Source organism: Chenopodium quinoa, unplaced genomic scaffold (assembly GCF_001683475.1).
Source record: "Chenopodium quinoa cultivar QQ74 unplaced genomic scaffold, ASM168347v1, whole genome shotgun sequence".
Classification (NCBI taxonomy): Eukaryota; Viridiplantae; Streptophyta; class Magnoliopsida; order Caryophyllales; family Amaranthaceae; genus Chenopodium; species Chenopodium quinoa.
In genome coordinates this window covers 6248285-6261757 of record NW_018745454.1, presented here as the reverse complement: position 1 = coordinate 6261757, position 13473 = coordinate 6248285, and the positions used below count along the sequence as shown (strand labels likewise).

The 13473-nt window shown below is 34.7% G+C and overlaps 1 protein-coding gene across 1 annotated transcript; it reads left to right on the top strand.

Moving 5' to 3' along the window:
* Positions 1-911: 911 nt before the first annotated feature.
* Positions 912-12717, top strand: LOC110714196 (GDSL esterase/lipase At5g08460-like). Its single transcript, XM_021892677.1, has 4 exons — positions 912-1758; positions 11551-11781; positions 11901-12141; positions 12256-12717. Exons 1-4 carry the CDS (start codon positions 1357-1359, stop codon positions 12477-12479), a joined length of 1098 nt encoding a protein of 365 aa, XP_021748369.1. The 5' UTR covers positions 912-1356; the 3' UTR covers positions 12480-12717.
* Positions 12718-13473: the final 756 nt, after the last annotated feature.

Sequence of the window (13473 nt, the reverse complement as noted above, 5' to 3'; positions counted from 1 at the left end):
TATTCTACATAACAACCAAAACACATTTTACGTAAACCCGTTAAATCATCCCTAAATCACCACAATCAAACAAAAAAATTTTACATACTATACAAATTAACTACTAAGAACCCCTAAATCACCATTATTACACAACAATGTAGGTAATTACAATTGTTCAAAACCTAATAATTATCAACCATTGTCAACAATTTTCAACAAAACCAACAACAACAATTCAACATTATCCAAACTATTATCAACACTAACAATATCAACACTACCATTATCAACACTAACAATTCAACAATTACCAACACTAATAATTCAACAATACCAACACTAACAGTTCAACATTTTTAACACTAACAACTCAACCTCATCAACATTTTAACCCAATTCCAAAAAAATTAGAAATCACCAACATAAACCCTAGAATTTAAAACACAAAGAAAGTTGAATGAATACCTATTTCAGGGTGAGGGGAGTGTATAGTGGGCTACACGGAGGGCGACGGTGGAGGTGACGGCGGGCGACGGTGGAGGTGGCGGCGCCGGCGGCGGTCTATACGGAGGAGCACAAGTATGAGAGAGAGGGGGATTAAGTTAGAGTTTGGGAAAGAAGGGGTTTGAGAATGAAGGAGGAGGAAATGAAAGGATGAAATACGCTGGTGCAGGAAAAAAAAAACGACAGAAACGCTGTCTCAGACAGCGTTTCATTAATTACCTTAAACGCTGTTTGGGACAGCGTCTTTGGTATAACTGTTTTTGTTTTTTAAAAACATTTTTATAAATAAAAGGCAATTACAAAAATTTTAAAAAAAAGGTCAACAACAAAGACGCTGTCCCAGACAGCGTTTTTAGGTTGATTTTTTTAAAAAAAAACCCAGGCATAAAACGCTGACCGAGACAGCGTTTTAGCCTGGAAGCTTAGTTTGGTAAATACTTTTGCCATGCAACCATTTTGGTTAATATTTGCCAAAATTGGCTCACTTTGGAAAAACGTCCTACATACTAGCTTAGCGAAGCATAATACAGAGTATAACAGTATATTAATTACTCCATTTAATATGACGAAGTATACCCAAATATAATCCATATTTTAAGATATTGTCTTTTCCAATATTTTGATCATTAATTAATTCCAACACATCGTTATAATTATTATTTTTTATTTTTATTAATATCTACGCATTTTTTTTTTGGTGAAGGAGAGGGACTAGGCCCCATTAATATCTAAGCATTAAATCTTTATTAAAATTAGACCATTGATTTGTCCACTTTCCAAGATATAAAGATCAATTTTCCTACATATACCCCTTACATTTCATCAAAATATAGTACATCAAATTATAGCTACTTTAAGTAATAAAATTTCATGGCCATTTATAGCAATTGCATAAGAATTATCTCCCTTTGTTTCTTTGCATTGGCTTGTTTTTGCAATGCAAAAAACATGCCTAAAAAAGGAGGCGGTTTTAAGGGAATGTTCATTTTTGGTAGTTCAGTAGTTGACAATGGAAACAATAACAATGTTTTTGGTACCATAGCCAAAGCCAATTATCTACTATATGGTATCGATTTTCGTATAGATGGTGCAACAAAAACGACGGGCCGATTCTCAAATGGGAAGAATTTTGCTGATTTTATAGGTGATTATCTTAAGCTTCCTTTGATTCCAAGCTTTGTTGATACTCAAACTCAAGGGGATTCTATCCTTTACGGTGTCAACTTCGGCTCCGGCGGCTCCGGCATCCTAGATGAATCTGGCCTGGTTGTGGTAAATATAATTAACTCTCTCATTTTACTAGATCAAATAAAGTTCTATACTATTTCTATATATGGTAGAATTATTCAATTACAGAGTATTTATCTAAGTTATAGTCAGTTAGTCACGTAATGACGTAATGCGTGTGCTAGTGTGTTTGATAATGTGCTAGCAACAACACCCCATAAAAAAGTATTTATCTAAGTTATAGTCAGTTAGTCACGTAATGACGTAATGCGTGTGCTAGTGTGTTTGATAATGTGCTAGCAACAACACCCCATAAAAAAGTTAACTTGATAGAACAATGTATACTACAAGAGGGGGGTGAATTGTAGTGTATGTAGACTATGGTAAATTTTGCGGAATTAAATCTACTACTTAGAGAAAAGACACTGAGATAGACAATGAATAAATTCACTATGTAAAAATGATTTACAATCACTAATACGTTGCCTAGACTCAAGTTCCGTGAGGAACTCAAGTTACCCAACTGTGATCCCTCAATCACAGTTTCTCACACTTTGTGATTCTACTCCGAATCACTTGTACAGTGTAAACAACTCTCTCAAGTCTCACACTTTACAACTCTCACAACCCAAACCCAATTACACAATGATTACAAGTATTTTCTAAAGAACTTAAGAGACTAAGGATGGAAGGAACTTCTCTTTTAAACACTTTGAAACTCTATGCTCAGAATACTTAAGATTGTTTTTCCACGCTTTCAAAACTTAACGTTGATCTGTTTTTATAAGGAGTTAAACCAAGCTTCCATCAAGTTCCCACTTCCCCCTTAATCCCACGTTCTCTTTGACTGGGAAGTTGGGATGTAGGCAGAGGAAATTTAGGAACATGATTTCCTTAGCTTGACTCCCAAGTTCAACGTTCTCCTTAATACTAGGAGCCAATATTTACCAAGTCAAAAAAATCAGTTATTCAAAAAGATAATTATTTAATAAAAAAGATAATTATTTATTTATTAATTAAAAGATAAATAATTAATTAATTTAAAACTTATTTTTTAAAATTAATGAATTATTTATTTATTTATTTATAAAATCTTTTTAAATCTTTTTCAAAACTGATTTTTATCACTTCCTTAAATTAAGGGTTTTGAAAACCGTTTTAAAAATTTCGTTTAAAACTTTCTGAGTCAATCGTCAAGTTCCTTCGGGAACTTTAGGTTCCTTCAGGAACTTCAGGTTCCTTCAGGAACTTCGAGTTTCTTCTTAATTCCTTCCATTCCTTCCAACACTTTTGTTTCTTAAGCTCGTACACTAAGTAACTAAGTATATAGATTTGTGAGGACATCTTGAAAGCTTGCATTCATCATCAAGTCTTCCAAACTCTGTTGTTCCTACTCCGGAACATGTATTTGTGTACCTGAATCTTTCTGTTCAACCAAGACTCATAAACATCATTAGTCAGAGTTTGTTTTACGTAAGTCAATCATCAAAATATTAAGGTAGTTAATTCAACAATATTCCCCCTTTTTGATGATGACAAACAAAAACAAACTCGGTTAAACAAAACAAACATCCAAGCAATCAGAGTAACCAATACTTAAATAAAACAATTAAATTATTTAAAGCAATAAAATAAACTAAGGATAAAGAAGTCTACATCATTCATTAAATTAATAAATTATGAAAGTATACCTTCACTTAATGATGAAGACTTGAAGGGAATCGGTTTGAGTCCGGCTTTCTGAGTTTGTTCTTCTCTTCCCCCTTTTGACATTATCAAAATGATATAAAGAGCATGCATATATAGTACTAAACTACGGAGGGAGTAGTAAATCTGAATTCATGAACGATTAAGCATGCGCACACAGTTCATATGCAACCAAAATGAAAACATCAAATTCAAAGACAAACTTAGCCAGTTTAATACAAATCGAAATAAAACAAATAAAGTGTTCAAAACAAGCCAAACAAAATAAAATTGAAGGACAATATCACTGTTTAATAAATCACAAGAAAGAGTGGGGTAGGTTTGTTTTGCAAAGGGCTAGGAAATGGTAGCAGCTTCATGGTAAGGTAACATCCTTGATCGCATCGAGAATGGTCTTGTAACAACTTTGCTTCACTTTAGCTTTGAGTTCCTGAGCCGAGGAGTCCATATGAGCATTTACTTTATCTTCCAGAGAAAGCATCTGAGTTTGCAGCCCCTCAACTTTAGTAGCCAGGTTATCCACTTTAGAAGAAAGGTTAGTTATACTTTGTGTAAGTGTAGTGGACAAAAGCTAAAGTTCCTCCTGGATTTGCAAGGAACTTAGACCAGAGCTAAAAGCACTGAAGCCGAAACCAGAAGTACGAGGCTGTGAAGCAGGTGGAGAAGGTGTGGTTTGGTGAACAGAGGAAGGAATAGGGGGTGGTGATGGAGTTCCTTCAGAAACAAGGGAAGACGGACCCTGAGGAACTTGGGTGGAAGTTCATTCAGAAACTTTAGATGTATCATCATCCAATTCAACAATAATAACAGGCTGAGATCTCAGTTTTCTGGGTTTAGAAGAAGCAAGTCTAACACTTCTCCTTTTTCTACCTGTTACAGGGACAATTTGTTTAACAGAGCCTCCAATTTCCTTGAGTAGCTCTTTCACTAACTCCTCTTTGTCATCTTTTTCCTCCTTCTCACTCTCTATTTCTTTCTCTTCTTCTGTTTCCCTCTCTACTGCACTTTTTCACTCTTTTTCACTCTCTTTTTCCTCTTCTTTTTCACTCTTTGTTTCCTCTTCTTTTTCATCATTTTTCTCACTGTCTTTCTCTTTCTTTTCTTTTTCTTTCTCACTGTTTTCTTCCTCTTTTACTTCTTCCTTCTCACTGTCTTCCTCTTTTACTTCTTCCTTCTCATTGTCTTCCTCCTCATCAATGCTTTCCCTCTCATTCAGTTCCCCCTCACGTTGATCTCCCTCTTCCTCGGATTCCGAGTGTACATCGGTAATAAAACAAACTTTTCCACGAACAACTTTAAGGCTTTATTTTGAGAGGGATTTTTCATGGAGTATGTTTTCTGGTTTCAAGGGGTGGGTTTCTTCATTGGTTAGAGGAACTTTGAAGGTTGGAAGTGGCGGTTGGTGTTTTGGGGTTTTTTGAGGTGAGTGGGTGCGTGTGGTAAGTGAGGTGAAAAGATAGGTGATAGTTGAGAGTTTAGTGGGATAGAGAAAAGGTTGTGATTTATTTTGACAATGATAAAAATTAAAAAAAAATAAGATAAAATCTAATTGAGAAAAAAAATCTTTTTGTTGTTTTTAAATTTATAAGATAACAAAAATAATAAAAAGATAAAAATAAAAATTGAAAAATAAAGAAAAATAAAAATTACGAAAGAAAAAAAAATTCCAGTAAGTTACTTCAAAGTAAAATACTAGTTAACATGTACAGAGCTTTACAAAAAGGAACTTGGAAAATAATATGGCTTAATTTGTCTTCTTCATCAACATGATCACATACTCATTAGAATTACACACTCTTTCATTGCAAGATTCGAGAATATGTTTTTCACACCAAGGTTATATATAGCAATGCTCAGTCGTTTCACTAAGACATACCTTGGGGTTCTAAGAAGAACTGCTCAATTCAGCTTTATCATTCCGAGTTCCAATCGCATCTTTTCGAATTTTTCTCTATTCAAAGGCTTTGTTAGAATGTCAACAATTTGATATTCAGTTTGTACAAATTCTAGTTTAATAGAGCCTTTTTCCACATTGTCTTTTAGAAAATGATGCCTAACATGAATATGCTTTACACGTGAATGATGTACTGGATCTTTTGATATGCAAATAGCACTTGTATTATCACAGTATATTGGAACACATTCAAGAACTATGCCAAAATCACGTAATTGTTGTTTTATCCACAACAGTTGTGAGCAACATGCAGCAGCTGCTACGTATTCTGCTTCTGCTGTGGATAGAGCAACTGTATTCTGTTTCTTGGAACTCCAAGAAACTAAACAAGATCCTAGGAATTGGACCATACCTGATGTACTTTTTCTATTCACCAAATCCCCAGCATAGTCGGCATCGGCAAATCCAGTAAGATCATATGTGTCACTTCTTGGGTAGAATAAACTCAAGTCGTCACTTCCTTTGAGATATCTTAGTATTCTCTTGACGGCTGTTAGATGCGATTCTTTGGGGTTTGATTGGAACCTAGCACACAGACCAACACTAAAAGAAATGTCAGGTCTACTTGCAGTTAAGTATAGTAAGGAACCAATCATACCTCTGTACTTTGTCTGGTCCACACAAGTTCCCGAGGGATCTTCGTCTAACCTAGAGTTAGTTCCCATAGGAGTGTGGTTAGTCTTTGCGCTGTCAAGGTTATACTTTTCCAGGAGTTCCTTGACATATTTTTGCTGATGTATAAATATTCCTGATTCTGTTTGTTTGATCTGCAGTCCTAAAAAGAAATTGAGTTCCCCCATCATGCTCATTTGGAACTCACTGCACATCAAGTCTGCAAAGTACTTGCACAAAGATTCGTTAGTTGCACCAAATATAATATCATCAACATAGATCTGCACAACTAAGAGATGAGTTCCTTTAGATTTTAAAAACAAAGTTTTATCAATTTTTCCTCGTTTAAAATCATTTTCCAAAAGGAACTTGGACAGTCTTTCGTACCATGCTCTTGGAGCCTGTTTTAGCCCGTAGAGAGCCTTATCAAGTTTAAAAACATGGTTTGGAAATTTTGGATTCTCGAATCCAGGGGGTTGATCGACGTAAACTGTTTCTTTTAATAAACCATTCAAAAACGCACACTTTACGTCTATCTGATACAGTTTAAAACCCATAAAAGCAGCAAAAGATATTAAAATTCTAATAGCCTCAAGTCTAGCAACAGGAGCAAATGTTTCCTCAAAATCAATACCTTCCTGTTGGTTATATCCCTTAACAACCAACCTAGCCTTATTTCTTACAATTGTACCATTTTCATCAAGTTTGTTTCGAAAGACCCATTTTAAACCTATGACCTTTTTATCTAGTGGCTTAGGTTCAAGATGCCATACCTGATTTCTTTTGAATTCATTAAGTTCCTCTTGCATGGCTATAATCCAGTCAGGGTCTTCTAAGGCTTCTTTATGGTTGCGAGGTTCCAAAGTAGATAGAAAAGCATTGAAGGCACAGAAGTTCCTCATTTGCGATCTAGTCTGAGTTCCTTTGCATAAGTCACTAATAATTTTGTCCAGTGGGTGTGACTTTTGGTGCTTCCAAGGTTTGGGCTGGAAGGTTTGGATAGTAACTCGACTATTCTTATTTTCTGAGCCAGTTGCTTCTTCTTCAGTGATTTCCTCTTGTGTTATTGGTTCCTCGGCAGGTTCTTCAATCTGAGGCTGATCTGTCGAAGGAACTTCAGTCAGTATGTCGAGTTCCTTCTCCGGATTTTCATGATTTTCATTTACTCGAGTTGGCTGCTTATTTGGAATTATTGCATCTTCTTCTTGTTCTTGAGAACGTACTAGACTAATTTCAAAGTCATAGTCCTCATGTTCCATCTTCTTGGATTTAAAGGATGTCCTGACCTGCTTTCCTTTCACACAAGCGTCACAAATTTTGTCACATAGGAACTTGATTGAAGGAAGTCCCTCTACCAAGTTCCTTGTTCTTAACTTATCAATCAAAGAGAAACTTGCATGACCAAAACGTTTATGCCACAGTAAAGGATCATCCTCAATGACACTGAGGCAAGTTAAGTTGTTCCTCGGAACTGTATTGAGATCCACTGTATAAGTGTTTCCTTTCCGAGTTCCTTCTAGCAAAACTTTCCCAGTGTCATTCTGAATGATGCTACATTTTTCAGAATCAAAACTTACAGAGTTTCCTTTATCACAAAATTGTGATATGCTTAATAAGCTGTGTTTGAGGCCCTCGACTAAAAAAAACATTATCAATAGCTTGGGAACTTGACCTTCCAACTTTTCCTACGGCAACAATGCTGCCTTTCTTGTTATCACCAAAGGTCAATGTTCCTCCGGTATAGGCCGTCAGTGAGAGAAATCTTGATTTATCTCCTATCATGTGCTTGGAACAACCACTATCGAGGTACCATTGGTTGTTCCCCCTCACTACGACCTGCAAAAGAAACTAAGGGTTAGATTCAGGAACCCCATCTTTCATGAGTTCCTTTGCTGATACAGCAAACTCATTTTTCTTTTTCCATACATAAGCTATATTTTTAGTGGACTTAAGTTCCTTTCTTTTGCAATCAGTATCTTTGTGTCCTGACTTGCCACAGAAGGAACACACAGTCTCACTAGGGAGTTCCACGTACTTTTTCTTTTTACCACTATTCTTCTTTTTGTGGTTGAAACCCAAACCCTCTGTCCTTCTGGTTTGAGCTTCGGATATCCACCTTGGAACTCCCATGTGGATTGCACTTTTGTTGTTTCTAGCTCTTTTTAAATCCTTTTCAAGGGATTCATTTTTGTCTTTACTAACCTGCAATTCTTTTTTCAAATTTTCAAGATCATCATTAAAGGTTACTAAAGGCAATTGAAGAGCACTATTAGAATCAATGTTAGTGCATAACAATTTATACTGAGTCAATTCAACATTTAACATGATATTTTCATTTTTGACTCTTTCCAGTGTTTCTTTAAGCATAGTGTTTCTATCTAGCAAATCAAAGAATCTTCCCTGAACATCTGTTCTTGAACTATTCAAATATTTCATATGATCCTTATAGATTTCTAGATCTTTTTCATTTTGTCCAAGTTTAAGACATATTTCTTTATATTCATCCAAAGTTTCTATGAGCAAAGAAATTAATTTGTCTTTTGACAGGGATTTTAGAAATTTAGGTTCGAGATTTACCTCCTCTGACTTTTTAGCAGACTCACTGTGTTTAGCCATCAAACACAGGTTTGCCGTCTCTTCTTCCGTGGATTCTTCTTCATCCTCGGAACTTGTGTCTCCCCACGCAGCTATCATGGCTTTCCTGTAATCAGATTTTGAAAAGTTTGGAGTATTAGATTTTCCGTGTTCCTTCATTTTGCCTTTTCCTTTTTCTGATTCCCAGAGAGGGCATTCCTTGATGAAGTGATCTGTGTTCCCACATTTGTGGCATCCTCCAGTTTCCTTGGAATATTGGTTTTTCTTGAAGTTCCTTTTCTTTCGGTCACCAAACCTTTTGTTGCGGTACAACTTTTTTAGCTTCCTGACTAGCATGGCAGCTTCTTTCTCTCCAGATTCGGAATCCTCTTCACTTGGTTGGACAACCTTTAGAGCAATTCCTCGGCTCTTTGAACTTTCTTGGCTTTTGTTTGATAGGTGAAGCTCATGAGTTATTAAGGAACCTGCAAGTTGTTCAAGGTTGAAAGTTGTAAAGTCCTTTGATTCCTGCAAAGCTGCCACTTTGGATCTCCACCGTTCATCTTCAGGAAGACTCCTTAGAATTTTGCGTACCTGTTCATCCATAGGAATAACTCTACCAAGAGAAACTAATTCATTAGTAATATTTTTAAAACGAGTAAACATTTCTTGAATAGTTTCTTTTGAACTCATTTCAAAACGTTCATGTTTAGAAAGCAGTATATCAATTTTAGAACGTTTAACTTCATGAGTTCCTTCGTGGGTTATTTCTAGTAAATCCCATATTTCTTTTGTTGTTTTACATCCCATAACACGAGTGTGTTCATCTGGCCCTAAACCCCAAACTAGGAGTTTTTTAGCAGTAGCATTAATCTCTTTCTTCTCAAAGTCGCTTCTATCGTATTCAGAAATAGGTTTAGGAATTACCTCGTTTTCTGCATTGGTCTTTGTTACCTCGTAATCTCCTACCTTGATAGATCGCCAGACTTGATAATTCTCGGACTGTATGAACATCTCCATCCTCGTCTTCCAATAGGCGTAGTACTTCCCATTGAAGAGTGGAGGTCTTTGTGTAGAATAACCTTCAGCTAGTCCCTCGTCCTTTGACATTGTTCCTCCAGGAACTTGACTCGACAGGGCTTCCTGCTTTTCCGAGTTCCTTGCTCTGATACCAATTGATAGAACAATGTATACTACAAGAGGGGGGGTGAATTGTAGTGTATGTAGACTATGGTAAATTTTGCGGAATTAAATCTACTACTAAGAGAAAAGACACTGAGATAGGCAATGAATAAATTCACTATGTAAAAATGATTTACAATCACTAATACGTTGCCTAGACTCAAGTTCCGTGAGGAACTCAAGTTACCCAACTGTGATCCCTCAATCACAGTTTCTCACACTTTGTGATTCTACTCCGAATCACTTGTACAGTGTAAACAACTCTCTCAAGTCTCACACTTTACAACTCTCACAACCCAAACCCAATTACACAATGATTACAAGTATTTCCTAAAGAACTTAAGAGACTAAGGATGGAAGGAACTTCTCTTTTAAACACTTTGAAACTCTATGCTCAGAATACTTAAGATTGTTTTTCCACGCTTTCAAAACTTAACGTTGATCTGTTTTTATGAGTTAAACCAAGCTTCCATCAAGTTCCCACTTCCCCCTTAATCCCACGTTCTCTTTGACTGGGAAGTTGGGATGTAGGCAAAGGAAATTTAGGAACATGATTTCCTTAGCTTGACTCCCAAGTTCAACGTTCTCCTTAATACTAGGAGCCAGTATTTACCAAGTCAAAAAAATCAGTTATTCAAAAAGATAATTATTTAATAAAAAAGATAATTATTTATTTATTAATTAAAAGATAAATAATTAATTAATTTAAAACTTATCTTTTTAAATTAATGAATTATTTATTTATTTATAAAATCTTTTTAAATCTTTTTCAAAACTGATTTTTATCACTTCCTTAAATTAAGGGTTTTGAAAACCGTTTTAAAACTTTCGTTTAAAACTTTCTGAGTCAATCGTCAAGTTCCTTCGGGAACTTCAGGTTCCTTCAGGAACTTCGAGTTTCTTCTTAATTCCTTCCATTCCTTCCAACACTTTTGTTTCTTAAGCTCGTACACTGAATAACTAAGTATATAGAGTTGTGAGGACATCTTGAAAGCTTGCATTCATCATCAAGTCTTCCAAACTCTGTTGTTCCTACTCCGAAACATGTATTTGTGTACCTGAATCTTTCTGTTCAACCAAGACTCATAAACATCATTAGTCAGAGTTTGTTTTACGTAAGTCAATCATCAAAATATTAAGGTAGTCAATTCAACATAATTGTATTTGAATTGTTTCGCGTCACTTTATTTTTTAAGAGGAAAAGTAGGAAATTGTCTGTTTATCCAACTAACTATTCTGTTTTAAATACCTCATTTTCCATATTTCAATAATATGCACATGATAAGAACTAGCAACATGTCGATTTCACATATTACATCAATTAAGTTTAAAGGTTGTAATTGTAAAATTAAACCCCTCATTATTGCTTTAAAAGGATTTGATATACTACTCGTATCAATAAGATGCATCTTTCTTTTAGGGAGTTTATATGATAAGATACTCCACAGTTAAACGTGCTTGGCTGGGACCCTGGGAGTAGTCTTCTAATTTGTTTGGGGTCGGGGTGTTACAGTAACAGATGACAAGCAGCAACCTGATCTCCATGTAACCCTATTTTACCAAAATTTGATATGCTTATGAAAACTTTCAATTTGCCTATGCTCTTCCATCAAATTTGTACAAAGAAACATAAATAATAGTTTGAAAGTATTTTCTCAAGTCTCCATACAACAGTATTATATCCTAACTTATCAAAAATAAATAATCCAAGAAAATTTACTATCATCAATACAAGCAACTAACAGTCAATAATAGTTAGTTTATTACACAAACAAATGAATGAAGTCACAAACTCTGAAATAATACAGGGGAGGGTGATCAGCTTGAATGAGCAACTTACAAACTTTGAAGCATTGACCTTGCCAAAATTAGAAAGCCAGCTTGGATGTCAAAGAAAGGAGATACTCCCTGATTATTTGTTTCTTCTTGCTGCTGGAAACAATGACTACCTTCTAAATTACTTTTTACTAGGGCAGCTTACTCAATCTCCCCAAGCCTTTGCTGCAAAACTTATCTCTGCTTATTCTGCTCAACTCAAGGTAAACTTATCACTATTTCATATTATACTTTTAACGTGACAACTAATTCTAGATGAAAGGAGTACATGTCGATAGTTGGCTAATTATGTTGTACTACTAAAGCGTTTGATGTTTAATAGAGATTATACAACTTGGGAGCAAGGAATTTTTTACTGCTATCGGTGTATCCCTTGGGATGCAGCCCTGTTGTGAGCAAAGGCCAAGGATGCTTACCAGGACCAAATGATGTCATTACTATATTTTATGATCAGTTGATATCTATGGTCAATCAGGTCAAACCCCAATTGCCTGGTTCAAATTTCATTGTCATCAATTCAGTGAAAATCATTACAGACATCATAAACAACGCGAATTCAATAGGTACAATTTCTATCTCAAATAAATAAGTGATAACAATTAATTTTGCCGAACATGGCTTATAATAATAAGCTCGAATATTGATAGATGAGTGTTATACATATTCTATATGTGTAGGTTTCAGTAATGTGAGTGGGCCTTGCTGTGAAATATCATTAAATGGGTTGTCTTGCAAAGAAAATGGCAATGTATGTGAAGACAGGAGAAGCAATGTTTACTTTGATGGCCAACACAACACAGAATCTCTAAGCGCTGCCTTAGCAACTAAGGCTTATACTTCTCGCGACCACTCCGAAGCCTATCCTATCAATCTTCATCAACTTGCTCAAACCCACCTCTAATCTATGTACAAAAACTCCACAATTTAGGGCTTTTGTATCTTTTCAATTATAATCATCAAATAGTCCCTTCACATTATAAAGTAATTAATTTTATTTGCTAAAATTTTTTTTTCATAAGTAAAAAAAAAAAAATTAGCAACTTCCTTGTTTTGTATGTATAATACTCATTTTTTTCTATATCAGTAACATAAGCCCATGTTAAAAAATTACAAATTTCAATGAATTTCAAAACCATAAGTAACTTTTTTTTTTTTTTTTTTTTTTGTAAAATGTTTTTTTTGGTCAATAAGCCAATTTTGAGGCATCAAATTTGAAGTGTTGAACATCACTAGAGAGTAAAGACACACAATAGATGGCGCAATTATATCGATCGCTTATTACACGGAGTAGAATCCAACTGCCAATCTCGAGCTAGCTCAACATGTCACATAATATAATCTCCTTTCCTTTTTTGGTACAATATTATATACATTTATTTTCACATTAATGTGATTGTCTCATAAAGTATAAATGATACTCCGTAATAATAGTATTGGTAAAAAACTTGTAGAAATAAATGTTGTTAAGTTCCAAATCAGGTTGAATCAAACATACGTGTAACAGTAAAATTGCTAGTAAATACTTGATATAGAGTAAGAAAATACAAAACGAAGCTCTAACAATTGTGATTTTTTTTTTTTTTTTTTTTGACAGGACTAAGAATTGTGATTATAAAGTTGTTAAAAGAAGAGCTAGTTAACTAATTGTACTTCAAAATGACAGCGTTACTGTATATATACACGATTTAGTTATTAAAAGAAGTCTTTCACTTGTTTCTATACAATTCTAGACCTTATACAAGCTTCTACGAGAAAGGTAATTAAAATTCTTATTGAAATTAGAGAGCTATATATATATACTAGCTAAGTTGCATGCAATACAAAAAAAATGTGAATCTCATTGAAATGCCCCATTGTTGTATAAAATTAAATATAGCGAAACTCAAAATTTAAAT